The sequence below is a fragment of the Pygocentrus nattereri genome, chromosome 13 (assembly GCF_015220715.1).
Source record: "Pygocentrus nattereri isolate fPygNat1 chromosome 13, fPygNat1.pri, whole genome shotgun sequence".
Lineage (NCBI taxonomy): Eukaryota > Metazoa > Chordata > Actinopteri > Characiformes > Serrasalmidae > Pygocentrus > Pygocentrus nattereri.
Window position 1 is genome coordinate 9,417,845 of NC_051223.1, and position 19,508 is coordinate 9,437,352.

The 19,508-nt window shown below is 38.8% G+C and overlaps 1 protein-coding gene across 13 annotated transcripts in view; it reads left to right on the top strand.

Annotated features, from left to right (window-relative positions):
* mapta (microtubule-associated protein tau a) overlaps positions 1 to 19,508 on the top strand; it is a 47,439-nt gene that overhangs the window by 4,017 nt on the left and 23,914 nt on the right. For 6 of the 13 annotated variants that reach the window (XM_017720526.2, XM_017720531.2, XM_017720533.2 and 3 more), the window contains exons 2-3: positions 11,170 to 11,361; positions 16,875 to 16,961. In XM_017720526.2, the coding sequence (XP_017576015.1) occupies positions 11,187 to 11,361; positions 16,875 to 16,961 (262 nt within the window). In that variant the 5' untranslated portion in view covers positions 11,170 to 11,186. Of the gene's footprint in view, positions 1 to 11,169; positions 11,362 to 15,697; positions 16,808 to 16,874; positions 16,962 to 19,508 lie in introns of those variants that run through there. The other 7 variants (XM_017720530.2, XM_017720532.2, XM_017720534.2 and 4 more) reach the window with 3 other exon arrangements.

The following is a 19,508-nucleotide window of genomic DNA, read 5'->3' on the forward strand; positions in this document are numbered from 1 at the left end:
TTCCCCTCCTCTGCTGTCACTGCAGACGGGCAGGGTCGCCTACAGAGCAGCGCTAGAGGCTGTTAATGAAGTGATGCTCTTTTTATTTGAGGGTCCCAGAGGAAGATTTCAACCACTACCCCTTATAACTCAGTTCCAAGGGCAAAGAGACACTCAAAAACAAGGGGTAGGGGTAGAAATAAGAAATGGGACTGGGCCAAAGGCTTCACACATGGCATTTTTTCAAGGCCATCCAAATCGACTAGCTCAATTTGTAGACATTGTTTTGAAGAGTCTGAAATTAGTTCAGTTCAGCATTATTTCTACAACACTTTTTACATCATCCAGATTCTAGATAAAGATCCCTAATGAGCAAAGTGAGAGCAACAGTGGTGGAAAAATGTCCTTTTATAGAGCCTGACAGATAACGGATGTTTTCAGATTCTAGTCCGATGGGCTGGTGCTTTGCTTCGTTGCTCCTAATGAAATCAGCAGGAAGGCAGTGGTTGACAATGTAATGCCATGTATGGCTGCATGATATGGACAAAGTACTGTACTGCAATAATGTAGCAGATTATGACAGTAAAAACACCCGAGTTAATTAATAATGTGGTAAGTCTTCATTGTTTTGATCAAAATAAGTTACTTCTGTTGGGTTTCCATGAAGACCTTGATTCATCAAAACACCCCCAGAGACTCATTTGCAACTGTGATTGGTCAGGGTGCTTATAGCATATCGCTGTTGCCGGAAGAAAACCTCATATCTCCAAAATACTAACTTCACAGGAGAAGGAAAAAACCTGCTTTACTTTTAATGTAAGTCAATGGAACCAGATGTCTTTCCGAGAAAATGTAAGCTGTTTATTTTAGTCAGTTCATCATGACATTTACACAGTATGTAAAGGCCAACAGGTATTTTCAAATCATAAAACTAAAAAAAATGACAAAAATGGAGACAAAAGGTTTTTTTCTGACAGCAGCGATATGGAAACATACATTAATTGGTTGGAGGACTCATTTGCATATTGCAGCCTTCTGTTATATAGGAATTGCAGACATCACAATAACAAATAACAGATAACAGGCTTCAATCATCAGTATATTTCTAAGTTTCTTCTTAAATTTGTTCTTGAGAAAGGTCGTAAGGAAAAGTCAACGTCAGATTCATGACATGCTCTTAAATTGCAGCGTAGGTAGATCACGCATGTGTAGATTAGGTTCCAAAACATCTGGTTCCATTGATCTAAGAACAAATGCCAATTAAGGAAACACTGGCGAATGTCAGAATCTTCGTGAAAACTGTGTAAGTGGGTTTTAAGGAGAAATTTCTTAAATTAGGCCCGCTGTATTGTGCAGTTAATCAGTTACCCGGCCCTCCTGCCCTCATTTATGAGTTTGAATTTCAGATCACGTAATCAAACCCATGTTATGATCATCTTTATGTCGAGGACTCCAAGCACATAAACATTTAATCAATGCTTTTCATAGGGGAAACTGAGTGTCTAGCACGGGGCTCATGGGTATCAGCCACACCATCTGAATTGATTATTTTTAATGGTGACTAAGCCTTACAAAAATGCCTCTTTTCTGTCGAAAGCCCATGCTGATACGGGCAGGCTCTCAAAGAGAATAAAACTTTTTGACTCAGTGCCATCAGCAGCCTCTCTCTGACCAGCATTCCTGAATGAGCGCTTAATTGGAATGGTGGTACTGAAGGAGGGGCTTTAGTTTGTTTTCAGCGCCAGTTCTCCTCCTCAGACAAGCTGGCATGGCAGATAGGATCTGTGCCACGGGCGCCGAGGTTCATGTCATTCAAAGCGAACGCGCAGCTGCCGAGACTTAGACTGTCACTCCTCCCACCAGACAGAACCATGACGAGTAGAATTCCAGAAATCCACGTTTACGGGTTCCCACATGGTGCTGTTCACATAGGGCCCTGCAGGATCCTTGGAGGAACAACCTGTCAGATTGATCACTTCCCCTTACTGAGTTCAGACACAACTGTTATGTTATGTTCAGTTCAGTTCCTCACCTTTGTAATTACAGCTCATATATTAGTTGCAAATTTCATGTCATTGCTGTCACAACAAAAAAAAAACATCCAACCTCCAAAATTGTACTTTTTCGGGAGAAGGAAAACATCCTAAGCTTAAATGGAGGTTAATACAAGAATAAATATTTTATATTTCAAAAAGTAATTTTACAGCAATTTTAGTGCCTCATTTGTCAAATTTTTTTTACATATGTTAAACTGCTGACATTAAATTAGGTATAAAAATTAGGCAAAAACGGAGGGACAGGGTTTTGGTCCGTTAGCGACAATATATAATTTCGTACTAGTTACATATTAGTTACTGAATTATTCATAGTAGTTAGTGATAACTTATAATTTATATGGAATAGATAGAAAGTAGACAGAAAAATAGAAAGAAAATAATTCATATTGAATCGATAGAAAGTAAATATTTACAGCATTTAGCAGATTTACATTTACAGCATTTAGCAGATCCAAGAAGTGCTTTGTCTGTCTAGAGATAGTATCTTTGCTAGTTACCAATAGGTTAGAGAAAAAGACAGTCCTGAGCTCAGATACTGCTAGAAACAGAAGTCACTGTTGATATCCAGAGAAAAGGAACAGAGTTGAACACAGAACTCTGTGCTGTACAATACAATACAGTAAACTACAGTACACAGTGCAATACAGTCAAATATAATATATAAGTGCAGTACAATATATTGCAAACAATAATTAATTTACTGCTCATTTAGGTGCTGCGTGAAGAGGCGGTCTTCATTCTGCGTTTGAAGACAGCAAGAGACTCTGCTGTTCGGACAGCCAGTGGGAGTTCATTCCCCCACCTGGCCGCCAGTACAGAGAACATTCTCAACGCTTGTCTTCCACGCACCTTGAAGGATGGCGGGTCAAGCCGAGCTGTACTCGAAGCTCGAAGGGCTCGTGGTACAGTTCGAGATAAAAAAGTAGATAGAAAATTATTGAATCGATAGAAAGTAAATAGAAATGTAGAAAATTATTGATATTGAATTGATAGAAAGTAAATACAAAAGTAGATAGAAAAGTAAATAATTGATATTGAAGCGATAGTAAAAAAAATAGAAAATAATTTATATTAAATAGATAAAAAGAAGATAAAAAATAATTGATATGGACTAGATAGAAAGTAGACAGAAATGTAGATGGAAAATTATTGATATTGAATGATTGAAAGTAAATAGAAAAGTAGATAGTAAGTAATTGATATGGACTAGATAGAAAGTAGACATAAAAGTAGATATAAATGATTGATAAATAGATAAAAAGTAGATATAAAGTAGATCAAAAGTAATTCATAGTATTAACTGAATAATTCATGAGACAAAGTGAATAAATAGTTCATTATAATTTTTTATATTTCGTAGCAGATACAGACTAATCATTTTAATTACTGAGCAATACTGAGAGAACTTGAATAAATAATAGAAATTACTGAATAATTCGTAGTAGATATTAAAATAACTCATATTAATTACTGTATAATCCACTGTAGATAAAGATCAATTAGTAGTAGTAGTAGTAGTAACTACTATTCATAGTAGTTATGAATAAGAAGAGACATCACCTGGGCCAAATATATTACAGCACTACTAACTGCGATACCTTGACAGTATAGTGTTACGGCATTGATTCTACTGATAGTCAGTTAACATTTATTGGTGCCTCACTATATGTATAAGTATTTTTGATGGGTGGTCCTAAAAATAAGACCACATCAATGTGGATGACATCAGAAGAAGGTTCTTATGGTGACAGTTACACCATTAGAGGTTATGAAACTGCAAGACTGACATAATACTTGGCCATTTGGTGCCTCCTTATGGCAGCAAATCTTTAGCTGGGCTGCTAGGTGACCACTGCGCCGGACATAAATAAACGGTGCCGTCTTGCTTAGTGCTGTTCCACATGTAAGCACTCGTTAAGATGTTTCTAATGTCCTCGGTGGACTCGCATTAGAGATGCTGCATTAGGGGAAGTCTGTAGTCATGCAGGGAAGCAGAGAGGATGGAGAGGAGGGGCAGAGAGAGAAGGAGAAAGGAAAAGAGCGATGCTGATGCTGAGTAAAACTAGGTCAGAGATCCAGGGGCAGTCGACCGTGGGGAGAGCATCCTGGACTCTCACACGCACACACTGTGTGCCAGCGGAGAGCTGCGTTTTGCAGTGTAATACCAAGTAAACAAGCTAGATAGACCCTCGAGTGATGCGCTGTGAATCGCTCATGCCGTCAAATGATGAATCGACTGTGACATCGACCATGTAGCGCACATTTGGGGCCAAAATTTCAGATTATGGCCTTGCCACTAGTTACGTAACACCTTGATTCTATGAGCACAGCGCAATATATTTGGTAATAACAGGCAGGCATTACATGATCATGGTGACATTTTATCTCCAGCACTGCATCGACTTATGAATTTCCAAAGGAAAAGCTGCATAAGTAGACACTGTTTGTAGTATGGATTAATGCTGATATCATATGGTAATTTGTGTTTTTGAGATTAATGGATCTGAATGCTGATTGGCACAGTAGCTCAGTAAGGCAGTGCATGGATTCCATAACTGGTAATGTGCACTCAGAAAGCTATTTATTATCTTGTTCAAAGGAGCGAACCTTCCGGTCACAAGGCTGGGTCCCTAACCTCCAGCCCACGACTGCCCCACAACAGTAAATTGGTATTTTTACAGTAACAGCAATCAGAAAGTAGCAAAGTGTGCAGGCTGACGTTAGCAAATTTAATTTAGAATTCAGAACCATTTGTCACTGTGTTTGCACACTGTGGAATTAGACCTCTGCATTTAACCCATCTGTGCAGTAAAACACTCACATACATGCACACTAGTGAACACACACACACTAGGGAGCAGTGACCACACTTGCCTGGAGCAGTGGGCAGCCCTATTTACAGCACCAGGGGAGCTATTGGGGGTTAGGTGCCTTGCTCAAGGGCACTTGAGTCATGAACTGTAAACCGAGGGGATCGACAGGCAACCTTCCGGTCACAGGGCTGGGTATCTAACCTCCAGCCCATGACTGCCCTGTTTATTTAGCTTGCTTGCTAAGGTTACATTAACGTTATATCAATGTTATATGATATGGTATGACACTAACATTGACATTACCAGTAGACATTCCCACATTTAGCACCCGCCATGAATAACGTTACGTAAGGCCTGTTACCTAGATCTGGTTAACCAACCAACCAAATCTAGCTAGCTATAATTTTATGAGTTTCAATTTACAACATGGATTTCGCTGGTTGACCAAGAGCCCTAACAACCTTGCTCTCGATGTCTGTAGGGCACCTGCACCGTGCATAAAAAGGAGATAGCATGGCAGTGTATTGATCATCCAGCTCGTGTTCAGGTCATTTTAGAGTTGCCAGTCCACAGTTAACAATATGAGGCTGAAGTTAGCTTCCAGTTCGCCAGCTTCTTTTTCGAATTTTCCCATTCCACCTTAAATGGTGCCGCAGTTGCACCTACACCACAATTAAAGGTGGAACGGGAGATCGAGCAAGACGCTGCAGAATTAGAACTTCAGCTTCGTGTTCAACTTAGTTGAAATGCAGAACCTTTGATCAGCTGGCTAGTAAACAGAAATCTAAGATGTGGGCACATCAATATGGCGGATGTTGGAAAACGAAAGAAACTAGGATGAACCTGAAGGGAGAGAACAAGAACCTGGCCTTGTAGCAGCTTTTCAGTGGTGCTGTTTACGGTCAGAGGTTTTGCGTACGAACATGAAGCTGAAGCCAGGTTGTTTGTTCAGATTTCCTGTTCCAATTTACATAATGCAGCAGTTACAGTCTGGTTGTGCCGGTTCATCCACATGGTTAGGTTTGATGCAGAGGCTGTCAATCAAACTGCTGGTGTCCACAACCACTCAGCAGAATGGTAAAAAGCGACAGAGGAAAAAGAAAACACAAAAAAAACGCTCCTTTTAATGTTTTTGGGCCAAAAATTAGAAGCTAATTGAGAAAAAATGTTGGCTGAAATATTTATTCTTCACAGATTATAGAAACAATTGTGCCTTTAACAGGATGCAGTGAGTGTGAACTGAAACAAAAAAAAAAAACACCAAGCGGGCTGGTCATATTAGGCTAAAAGCTAACCTCAGGAGGCCGTCCACTCGTACCATACTGGACTAACATTGGCTTAGACTGCAACTGAGTACACCGGAGACTGCATCGTCATTTTCTGCATCCCTGACAGGAGAAGGTCCCACTTTATAGTGTCTCTAATAACTGTGTAGTTACACATGAATAGCATATGCAACAACAACGTAACTACGTATGGATTACCTATGTAATTACACATGTTATCAACTTTTGTTTTGCCTCATATAATTACGCATATATTCAATTACACACACCCACACCCACACACACACACACACACATATATATATATATATATATATATACACACACACACACACACACACACACACACACACACATACATCTACACAGGAACTTTAGTTTAGTGTTAAAGTTACACTTTATAATAAGCGGGCAATTCCTGTGTAGCTGTTATGTATGAACTGTGTAATAATGGAGTGGTAATATAGACGGTAAAAAGTGTTAATTTAGAAAATAAAACTTTTTAAACTGCTATTCCAGTCTGATTACAAGTGTAATTAGATTTGTGTTATTACCCTCGTGTAATTACATAAGGTGTACATCTGTAACAGTGACTAATGCATTAGTAGTTACATTGTCATTGCATATGTTGTTCACATGTAACTACACAGTTATTAGAGACACGTAATATAAAGTGGGATCCAGGATAACTTTAATGCAGCATAAAACAGCGCATAACATGTGGTGGTGGTAGATGTCACATCTAAAAGCTCTCTCACAGAAGGTCGTTCTATAAAATAGTTAACAAATGTTGCCTGATGTCTTTTAAGAAAATTCTTAATTACCACTGTCTGACATATTATTATCCTTACATATAAAACTCTGAAGACACGTGTAGGTTCACTTATAAGCATCATGATCCCTGGTTCACCACCACTGTGAGGGAATTAGACACGGTAGGTTTCTTTGCAGAGAATGATTGATTTAAACAGAACTTTTGGAAAATCTGTGCACTTTAAGAGGAGATTTTATGCAGCTGTATATCACCCAGTACTGTGTACGCGTTTGAATATAGTGGATCCAATGCATCGGTTAAATCTCACATCAACACTTGTTCTTCACAGTTATACACAACTGAGAAGGGCTTACGATCTGAGAAACAGTGAGTTTCCCTGTGTAATGACTGTCTGTCTTTGTGTGTCTTTATCTCAGTGCTGTGTCAATATCATTGTTGATCTAGTGCTTTCTGTCACCACCCCACCCCCGTCGCACTCCCGTATTAATGTGTTTGTAGAAATAGCTGGTCCAAGTGTGCATTCCCAGCCCATACATATACACATTTGACGCTTTAATGCCTTTCACCCTCCCCTCCTATAAAGCACCAGCTAACAAAAGACACAGTCAGCAGGTCTTCTCCAGCCGTCCTTGTAGATGAGCCCTAACTAGGCAAGCATTTGCTGTTCAGTAGGAAAAGTCTGGGACAGGTTTGTCTTTCAGTGGTCTTCTCTGGGTACGAGAGGTCTTAGTTTTGGTTTGTCTTTTTGAAGATACTTGCAAGTGTTGATTTAGTTCCATAGAGAAGCTACTGAAGACTGAAAGGCCGCCTCACAGCCTCTGGATCCTTGTGCAAACACTGCGTTCCGTGGGACTTGTGTACTGTAGCTGCGCCTAAACCAGGTGAGATTTTTCCCACTGGCCACAGAAATGTCCTGCCAAATCCACACTGTGACTGCTTGACCCTATTCCAGCTTCATCTTTGATTTAATCTCGTTTAATTTATGCGTCACACTCACTCGTTCTCGGTTTAGTTGAGTATAAAAACAGACCCAAACCAAAAAATGACTAAACAGTGCATTAAAAGCTATGTCTTCACACACTGATGGAAAACAGTCATTTACTAGTTCTTAAGTAGTGCTGTTCCAGCCGGTGTGTTCTAAGTTACTTTAAAGTAAGTAAAGACTGCCTACTTCCTAAGGAAATCCTCCTAATCTAGGATGCTTTGAAGGCTGATGTGTCTCACCTGGCATCGTCCAGTGGAGAAAGTGAGGTTAACCCTTGAACAGAGACCATACTGACCCAGTAAATACCAACAATAACCAACATTGTGATCTTTGCAGTTTTGTTAGAATGTTTAGAACAAGGGTGCCCAAGCTTTTTGGCTTGGGGGCCAAAGGGCAGTGTTTATGGTGGGCAGAGGGCCAAAAAAGGTGCCCACCACAAATATTGCCCATTGGCTCCCCAAGACAAAAAAAGATTAGGCAACCTACTAGGTAGGTAGGTTTCAATTCAAGCTTTTAAATAAGTATTTAGAACATTATTTATGTACAATATTCATATATTTTGTTGCTAAAGTACTTTACTTGTATTCTATAACAGCGTGAATGGGTAAAAACATTTTTAAAGTAAAAGGGGAAGGGCGAATATTCGAGAACTGTGACTGTGAAAAAGTTGGGTGAGAGCAGTCTAGAACAGTGTCTAAAACATCTGGGTTTGCTGATATTTATTGGGTCGGTGTGCTCTGCTTGCTGTACTCAGAGTTAGTGCTAGAACTGTCATTTTGCTATATGTTTAATTTCCAATACACAAAAATTTACATGTAAATGCATGAATATATAATTAATTATAGTTATTTACATGGAATTTACATTTTGCATTGACCGTTTTGACTTTTGCCAAACATGACAGGATGTTATCTCTTCTGCAAAAACATTTTTCATTAAATTCCAATTATGATAAAGTATCCCCTCCAGTTCTAACAAACAAGCTGTGAAATGGATTTAAAGTTTACAATCGGCACTTTCCACAGATTTTCTCCGCTTGTTTTATTAAACTACGAGTGAGAAATAATTAAAGGAAAGGTTAGTAAAGCAGTTTTCAGGCACCACAGGGGATGCAGGAGCATTACGGAGACCATTAAGCTCATCTAGCTGTGAGGGAGAGATTATCAGACGAGGGCTTTCCACTTTTACCTTCTGCAGTAACTCTGAGCGTATGCCCTGAGGAAGCATTCTTTCTAATGAAGGAGCTGCCCCCATCTCCACGTTTCTGATCGCATGTCTGGACTTGGATGTCACAGCCTGGGAGAATTTGCAGAGGGAGGAGAGTGGAATCGCTCAGGGCGAACGGATGGCGCACATGTAAGAATGTATCCGAGGGGCTGGGCTGGCTGTATGTCAACGTGGCTGATGTGTCAGAAAGAAAGAATGAGTGGGACTTTGGGGAAAAGCGTTATTCGCAGATGGGTGGTTGGGATGTAATAGTAAATGTGCGGTCCCGTAGGAGTTACAAATCTAGCCCACTTAGAGATTTGTAGTTCATATTCATTCCCAGTGACATTTTTCATGGCAGACCCACATAATTATCACATGCACTAAAAAGACTATAAACGCTGTGTTATGTAATCCTGATGAGAAACCACATGAGTCTAGTATTATTTTAGTCTGCTGCCACATTTGATCTCATCACCCTAAGGGACTGAAGCAGGTGCTTCTTCTCTGCATGCAAAAAAAAGCTGCAAGTTTTTTGACAATAAAGAGAAATTTGTCTTTTGAACATGACATAATTATAAATCTATCTATCTTTCTGTCTGTCTATCTGTCTGGCTATCTATCTGTCTGGCTATCTGTCTATCTATCTCCATCTATCTGTCTATCCATCTATCTACCTACCTTCCTACCTACCTGTGTAAATACTTATCTATCTATCTATCTATCTATCTATCTATCTATCTATCTATCTATCTATCTATCTATCTATCTATCTATCTATCTATCTATCTGCCTACATAAATATCTATCTATCTATCTATCTATCTATCTATCTATCTATCTATCTATCTGCCTGCATAAATACCTATCTATCTATCTATCTATCTATCTATCTATCTATCTATCTATCTATCTATCTATCTATCTATCTACACATCTCACATGTTCATGTGTAAGAGAAAAAAGCAGAACGTGTATTTAGTGCATAATTACACAGAAACCTCAACAACGAGATATCAAATATCTCAATATTTATAGGTCTATTTTTACTCTTTCCATTGTTTTCTGGAGACCTGCTTTCAGAGATGTCTTCCACACCTCCAAAGTTCTTAGTCATTGTCACCAGGTAGCCCCAAACCCATTCAGTGGTGTTGAGGTCTGGACTTTGGGGTGTCCAGTCCATTATTATTCAGCTTCTTTGTTTGATGTGTCCATCTCCTTTTCTCAGTGAGGTTCTTCTTGATCAGCTACACATCCTTTCAGACCCACAGCGCTGAGTCATCTTCTCACAGTGAAAGGATGGACTTTTTCCATCTGAAGCAAGAATGGAGCTTTTTCTTCAGCTTTTAATCAGTTTTTGACCTCCAGTTTTAGAAACTCCTGTTTCACTTATTTTCTTTAGAATTTTTTGTTCTTATGTAAATTGATTGTTACATCTAATCTCCTCAGTAATATCCCCTGAGTGAGCTAAATGAAGTGGTCACTGTAAAGCCCTGCAATTACTACTTAGTTACAGTAGTTACTACTACTGATAGTTAAGTAGCTATCAGCTGTCTGTTGACTAAATCGCTGTTAGTCGTCCTGTGCCTGTCCTTTTATAATGAGCAGTCGACACAGTCTGGAGGAAGAGTTGGCTGTTGGTGTGGGAGGTGACGCTCACATTGGCCTAACTGCTCTATTTTGGTTAGCGTGTCCGTAACCTTAAGCTAGACCTACATGTTTGCGTATATAAATAGCCTGGTTAGCACAGGCCCACTGGCTCTATTTACATTGGGCTTGTGACAGGCTGGCAAGCCGGAGGCGGAAGAGGCCGGACTTTGTGATTTCTATTGATCCTAAAGGACCACTGCTCTGAAAGGTAGTTGGAATGGTGTTGTTCAGTGGCTTATCACTGGTTCTCTATCCTATGAACTCGGACTTGTATGGATTCGCTTGGTTGGAGGCCAAACTCACCTGGAATTTGACCTTTTTCAGCTTGATTTCTTTCACACTTGAGAAGTTGTTCTCCAGGCCAGCTGTTCATATGTTTTTTCTCTCTTTTTTTCCTGTATATTCCCCCCCCCCGCAGTCTGATCCTAACTTGCGATGGACCAGCAGCACGATTTGCTCGGCTCTTCACCCAATAGCCACTATAACTCCAACACCATGGCAACCTCCCTCGCTGGTATGACCATCAACGACCATCACCATGGCAACCAGTTCCACAAGGAGAACGGCGTCGCCGGGGGGCACATGGGACCCGGAGACGGGCCGATGAAAGGTGAGGCGACTGCTGTGGAATTCAGCCAAAAAAAGAACAAAAGAACTGACTACTTAGTGATTCTTCAAAAGGCTGCTGGGTAATTCTTGCATTAGGATGTCAAACAGTTATGTCTGCACTGCCTTTTAGAAGTTTGGGGACGCCTTGCACTGTAATATGTGGTTTTCTCTGATATTTTAGCACAAAATATCCCTGCAGTGGTTTTGTTGCTATAAAGCATTCTAATGATTTGGGTGTTTATCTTCAGCAGTCAGCCCTCCATCGTGTCCATCAAAGCATCTTCTTCTTCTATGAAGAGCAGGTTTTACCTAAATAATGACTGTTTTCCAGTTTATTGATAAAAGCATATAGTGAAACTCTTTTGGCACAGAGATGGTTCACATACCAGAAGGGTTTGAGTGCTGATGAGCCCTGACATCACAACAAGGTGATGAAATGCATTACCTTTGGCTTTATTCACACTTTTTTTTTAAACAAAGGTGCCATAAAGGGTTTGTGCAATGATGTAGAAGAACTACATTTGATTCCCTAAACAAACCTGACAGTAGGTAGTTTTTTAAAGAACTATGTTTGAAAAATATTTGTGAGTGTGACAAAGTTTACACTTTGAAAATTGTTAATAATAATAATAATAATTAATAATATTTTTTATTTATGTACCACTATTCATGCCGGTGGCAGCTCAAGGTGTTTAGACAGGTGATAAACCTTAACAGTAATACAAGAAATTCTAAGTATTAATTTAGAATGGTATAAGAAATGACTCAGATCAAATTAAGAGATAAACACCACAAGATGTAGAGTTTTAATGAAGCGCTGAGTTAAAGTTAAAGAACTGCGTTTTTAGATGCTTCTTTGTAGGTCAGTATCTGCAGATCCAAGATCATAAACAGACAGACACTCTGTGATGTAAGCACAGCTAAGGTCATTCAGAGCCTTAAAAACTAGGAGCAGAGCTTTAAAATCTATCCTGAATGATACAGGCAGCCAGTGCAGCTCTATAAAACGCAACTGATCTGATCTCTGTGTGTTTTTGTTAGGATGCTGCTGCGTTTTGTACGAATTGTAAGGGATGTATTGTTTTCTCAGGACGTTCATTAAGAAGACCATTACAGTGATCAACTCTGCTATGTTACATTACAAGCCTCATTGTTTAAGTCTGATTTTTGGCACAGATTTCTCTGACACAATGGTTCATGTTCTTTTAGGTAAGTGGCTCAAATCTGTCATTAATGTGAAAGCACCAGCGTCCTGAAATGACCCTCATGAGCTCATCCTACTCAGTAACATCACGTGAATGAATCACTGCATCATCAGCACAAACTAACGAGCAGAACGAGCTTCGCTGAGAAGATCATTAACTCTGATCAGCTCTCAGCTACATTATTAGAGCCAGATGAAGGAGAAAAAGGTGAGATGAGCTGCTTTTCCACTGTTTACAGGCTTTAATGTCTGTTCAGCACTGTTGTCATGGTGACGCTGAATGATGGCACACACACAGTGGGAAAAAAGCACATGAATTCCGATCTGAGTGTCACATTAAGGTCACATGGCCACAAATAGGATACATGTCCGATCTAGGACCACATATGAAAGTGGCTCAGGTCGGATTTGAAAAGAACAGATTTGTGTCCACACAGCCCTGAAAACATCAAATCTGAGTCACATTAGGGCACAAAATCGGTTTTGTGCCACTTCAGCCTGGAAATGTGAACCTAGCCAGTGTTCTAACTTATACATATTAGTTTACTGGACAATTTTAAGTTTTTAGAAGTTCAATGAATTAACAAATTTTGAATCATTGAAATATTGAATAATTTGTTACCCCCCCCCCCCCCACAATGTAAAGGTTCTAGAAAGAACTCTTATATTGGTAAAGAAACCTTTCCCTATATGAAGGTTAAAGATCTCTTTTTCAAACATGGTTCTTTAGGGAACCAAATGAGGTCCTTTAATGGCATCTCTGAAAGAACTCTTTGTACACCTTTTTTTAGTAATGATAGTACTTTATCAGCTATTCCTTCAGTTCTGCAGTGACTGATTTAAACATCTCTTTTTATTATGCTAATTTATTGCAAACTGACAAAAAAACATGCTCTTTTATGAGACAGCCAGTGGCAAGACTAGACTAGTGAGGTCTAAGGCTGCCTGTGTGCTACATTTAGAGGCTAAATAAAGAGGGAGGGAAGGGAAAATGGAATTGTGTGTGAAGGAGACACTGACCTGAACAAGCTTCCAGCTTCCAAAATAGTACTGACTATTCAGTCGGATCAGGATTTGTTAACATATCAAACACGTTTATCATGCCGACGTAGTGTAACAGGAACAGTATTCTGACAGATAAAATCAGATTCATATCTTGGCCTTGGGGCACGTGAAGAATCGGATGATGTGGTGCAGAGAGATTAATACCTGCGCCTAATAAATTATTCAGCCTCATTAATGAACTCATTAGCATGTCATGTTCACGAGATCTCATATATCTCATGCTAACTTAGTGCTTTATGTGGAACCTTTCCACTATACACTTTCTTATGAATCCATTTTATGAGCTGGATTAAATCCACTGTAGATTAAGATTATAATCTCCATACTGTTTTATTGTAGATTTTTCAACAGTTGGGATTGCCCATTCTGTTTTTCTTGAGTATTTGCTAAATCTTCTTGGTGCAGCTGCAGCGGCTGCCTGATGTATTTCTTTGTTTTAATCTTTTTACATAAAGACATCAAGGCCACGCTTGACTGGGTAGTCAATCCAGGCTTTGCAGCTGCGTGCACTGCTCTGTAATCCAGGCATCTGGGTCAGCCTCCTCTCAGAGCCACGTTCTTGCATAGTATCTGGTACTGATTCAACCCCACCATGAACCAAGATCTGTGTGTGTGAATGTGTGGCAAAGGGTGTTTTTGTTTACAAACCATTTGCCTTTTAAAAAATGAAGTGGACCCGTGAGAATGAAAACAGTGGAGTTCCAGAAAAGACAAAGCTTTGGCTGTGCAGATTCCATTGACGTCCATAATAGCAGAAACAAAATATGGTCATAAATTTATTTTATATATTTGAAATACATTTTAAATACATTACAGTCCATGCTGAAATACATTCCAAAGACTATAATGTATTTTAGAATATATTGCCATATTAACCAAAAGAATTATAAAATATAATTATTTTTTAATTTGTATTCCAGTGTCTTAATTGTAAATATTAGCAAAAGAACCTTTAACCTGACAAAATCGAGTGTTGTAGGTATTGACACTCTGAGAAAATGTAGTTATGATTTGGAGTCTTGTTTATTTGAAATACAGTAATTAATGCAAAGTCAGAACCGTTCATTCAGTGTATATATATATATATATATACATGTGTGTGTCTATATATATATATATATATATATATATATATATATATATATATATACACACACACACACACACACACACACACACACATATATATATATATATATATATACATATATATATACAGTAATGCGAAAGTTTTAGGCATCTAAGCAAATGTTTAAACAATTGACCTCAGCAGTGAGTTTATCACAATATACATTAGAGTGTATAAGTCATATTCATGTTCAAATAAACTCAAAACGAAAAAGATACATTCAAATAAACATAAAACCAATAAAAAGTAACAAGAATTTCTTGGGTCCATATTTTTCCTTGACACCTTCACAGCCGCCACAGAGACTTGTTAATATCATCAATGACATCATGAGCTCAATTTACTGAAGCACTGATTGGTCAAACCAGGAGCTGCTTTTTAACTACATATAATACTGGACTTCCTCGAGGAGAGGTTTGAAAATGGGTAAACAAACACACTCACATCCAGAAAATCACTTATATATATATATATATATATATATATATATATGTGTGTGTGTGTGTGTGTGTGTGTGTGTGTATATATATATATATATATATATATATATATATATATATATAAAATCAATATTAATTAATATTCTGTACATTTTGTTTATTCAAATATTAACACTTTTCTCAGCAAATAAACGCAAACTACACAAATAAATAGATTTTGAAAATGTGTCTTGGGTGCCTAAGACTTTTGCATAATAATGTGTATGTGTGTGTGTGTGTGTATATATGTGTGTGTGTGTGTGTGTGTGTATATATATATATATATATATATATATATATATATATATAACCTCTCTAACCATTGTTAAATCTACATAAAATTGAAAAAATATAATAACAAACAAATAAATACATTTTAACAATATATATTTAACAGATGCATATTTTTTTGCCATTTCCATACATAAAAATATATTCAATAAATACTCAGTAGCATAACTAAGATCTTACACGCCCCAGTGCAAAAAGAAAAATTAAGTTTAAACATGGGAGAGAGTGGGGAGTGCTAGGAAAATAAAAGATCTGAGCTTTAAAAAAAAGATAGTAGACCTGCTTCTACAGTTTGTGTTTTTATTTTATGCTTTATTTATACGCTGCTAAAACACAAACAGGTTTAGGCGTCCAGAGTAAAAGTGTACGCAGAGTTGCAGAGGCTGGTTTTCTGCTCTAAAGCAACCCAGTATGTAACATATATAACCCTAATCCTGGACAGGTCGCCAGTCCATCACAGGGCTGTCTGGGGTTACAAATGGAGTAAAATGAAAAGAATGGACACATTCTAGCACAGTTGCCCGGTATAGCCTGAACGCTCTGCTCTTCCAGACTACGATAAATACTGAAAAGTCTGAAATATTGGTCAAATATAAACATCTATCCTGAAGTAGTTATCTCCTGATAACAACGTATATCTGATACCATCACGCACCATCGTTTAGCTGTGAATGAATGGTGTAACACAATCAAGCAAGGCTGGAATCAGCTAAGTTAGTTGCCTGTGCACATTGTAGCCCCTCTCGCTCTTTGTGTTGAGCCCTAGCATGCATAAACAACATAAAAGGGGGCCATGCAGTCATGGTACCAAGTGACAGGCTCTCACAAGGGCTGCCAACTCCACACACAATGGCTTCCGTTGTGTTATGCACGTTCACATGCTATAAGCGCAGTCATAATGCTCTCTCTTCATCCCCTTCTGACCCCTGCACACTGTAGTGCGCAGCTTAGCGTTCCCCAGTCTGCAGCCCTCACTAGTGCACACTTTCTCCCCTTTCACCCTCCCCATCATGCCACACACAAGATGGAAAAAACACTCAGAGGCTACGCCAAAGGCAAATAGCATAAAAGAGAGTGAGTATGTCATGAAGTGTAGAAGTGTAGTTGAATTGTTAGAACAGCCAGAGTTGCGTAGTTTAGTAGAAGATAGACATGTTGTGTTTCTTAGAAGTGGCTGTATTATTAAAGCAAGTGTGGTTAGTTTTATTTAGGAGTTACCTGAAGCGAATAATGGGATTATAAAATATTTGGGATTCTTTTGATCTCTGAATGTCCACAGGTACGTTTCACCACCTTTTATGTCCCTGTCTTTTGTCTGTGACTAAACATGAAGTATTTTCTTTCAGAGGAGTCCGAAGAAACTTCAACCAAACTGAGCGAAGATGAGCTAATATCAGAGACCGAGAGTGCTAAAGTAAAGAGCGCCCTCTCTGGTGAGGAGGTGCTGTGTGGCATGAGCCTTGTATGATGTGGCAGCATGAAATACATATATCAAATGCAAGAATAAGGCTTATTGAAAAGCTACAAATGTCACGTTCAGGCTCTTTAGACTTGTACAAATTTCAGTTTTTGCATCATATTAATTTTTTAAATCTACTGCCTCATCATACTAACTGAGTATTTGTGCAGGAACAGCATGCAGAGTTGACATGCTTTCCCACTTACTGATTTCCAGTTAAAGTTTGATATAAAAAGCTGTGCCTTCTTCCTAATACACTGAAATGACAATACAACAATTATAATTTTTTAACAGAGAAAATTCTCACATTTGTGGGTTTCTTTGGCCTCTTGTTCGGCCAACTTGGCAATTTTTTGTTTTTTCTTGTAACGCTCTGTTTGGAGTCTCTGAAAAGCCTCTGTTTGGAGGGTCATGTAGCTCTAACACTTCGCCCCACCCCTCTATCTCAACAAGAATCAGGACACCCTACCCCTAGACCTGAGTGTGCAAGACGGACGGGGTAAGGGCTAAGTGGTAGGAGCGAGGGGTGAAATAGGATTGGGCCTCAGTGTTGCTGTGTAGCATGAAAATTGGGAGTTTTGTCAGTAAGCCATTTTTGTCCAACATTTTACCTTGAAGGGTGACCATTTAAGGTGGAACGGGAAAATGTGAAGTGTTGTTATATTTACCTAACCCAGTGAATTAAACTCCCAAGTTTGTGTTCTGTCTGTATTTTTTCCACCACTGATTTTGAAACTTGGTCTCAGATGTTTCCACTTCTCCTTGGGTCAGTAGCGTTTTATAATGTATGAAGCTGAAGATGAGAACAAAAGATTTTAGGTTTCTACTCAGATTTCCATGGTTATAAATCAAATTGAATCAACATGCAAATTTGGATTCTTGGATAATGATGTATTTTTCTCAGACCTACATTGATTTGACCACTATTTTAGAATATCCAAAAATCACTTTTCGAAGGTTTTTTAGTGGATTTCAACAATATTAACAGATTGACTTTAGTGAATGCAATCTTTAATGTTTTTAACTTTTTAATCATAATGCACAACCGCAATTCCAGTGAAGTTGGGACGTTGTGTAAAACATAAATAAAAACAGAATACAATGATTTGCAAATCCTTTCCAACCTATATTCAATTGAATACACTACAAAGACAAGATATTTAATGTTCAAACAGATAAACTTTATTGTTTTTCGCAAATATTCACTCATTTTGAATTTGATGCCTGCAACTCGTTCCAAAGAAGTTGGGACAGGGGCAACAAATGGGGCGAGGTTCATCACAACTGCGTGAGCAAATAGTCCAACAGTTTAAGAACAACGTTTCTCAATGTGCAAGGAATTTAGGGATTTCATCATCTACAGTCCATAATATCAAAAGATTCAGAGAATCTGGAGAAATCTCTGCAAGTAAGCGGCAAGGCAGAAAACCAACACTGAATGCCCGTGACCTTCGATCCCTCATGCGGCACTACATTAAAAACCAACATCATTCTGTAACGGATATTACCACATGGGCTCAGGAACACTTCAGAAAACCATTGTCAGTGAACACAGTTCGTCGCTCCTTCTATAAGTGCAAGTTAAAACTCTGCCATGCAAAGCGAAAGCCATATATCAACAACACCCAGAAATGCCGCCAGCGTTCTCTAGGCCCGAGCTCATCTGAGATGGACTGACACAAAGTTGAAAAGTGTCCTGTGGTCTGACGAGTCCACATTTCAAATTGTTTTTGGAAATCATGGACGTCGTGTCCTCCGGGCCAAAGAGGAAAAGGACTGTCCAGATTGTTATCAGCCAGCATCTCTGATGGTATGGGGGTGTGTTAGTGCCCATGGCACCATTAATGCTGAAAGGTACACACAGGTTTTGCCATCCAAGCAACGTCTTTTTCAGGGACATCCCTGCTTATTTCAGCAAGACAATGCCAAGCCACATTCTGCACGTGTTACAACAGCGTGGCTTCATAGTAAAAGAGTGTGGGTACTAGACTGGCCTGCCTGCAGTCCAGACCTGTCTCCCATTGAAAATGTGTGGCACATTATGAAGCGCAAATATGACAACAGAGACCCTGGACTGTTGAGCAACTGAAGTTGCACATCAAGCAAGAATGGTAAAGAATTCCACCTACAAAGATTCAACAATTAGTGTCCTCAGTTTCCAAATGCTTATTGAGTTTTAAAAGGAAAGGTGATGTAACACAGTGGTAAACATGCTCCTGTTCCAACTTCTTTGGAACGTGTTGCAGGCATCAAATTCAAAATGAGTGAATATTTGCAAAAAAACAATAAAGTTTATCTGTTTGAACATTAAATATCTTATCTTTGTAGTGTATCCAATTGAATATAGGTTGAAAAGGAATTGCAAATCATCATATTCATTTTTTATTTATTTTTTACATGATGTCCCAACTTCGTTGGAATTGGCGTTGTAACTAAGACACTCGGAGCACTTGCCTGGTTGAAACCAACAGCTGGTTTACCTGAAGCTGTTTTCAGAGAGCCTAACAAACTTCTGGCTGAT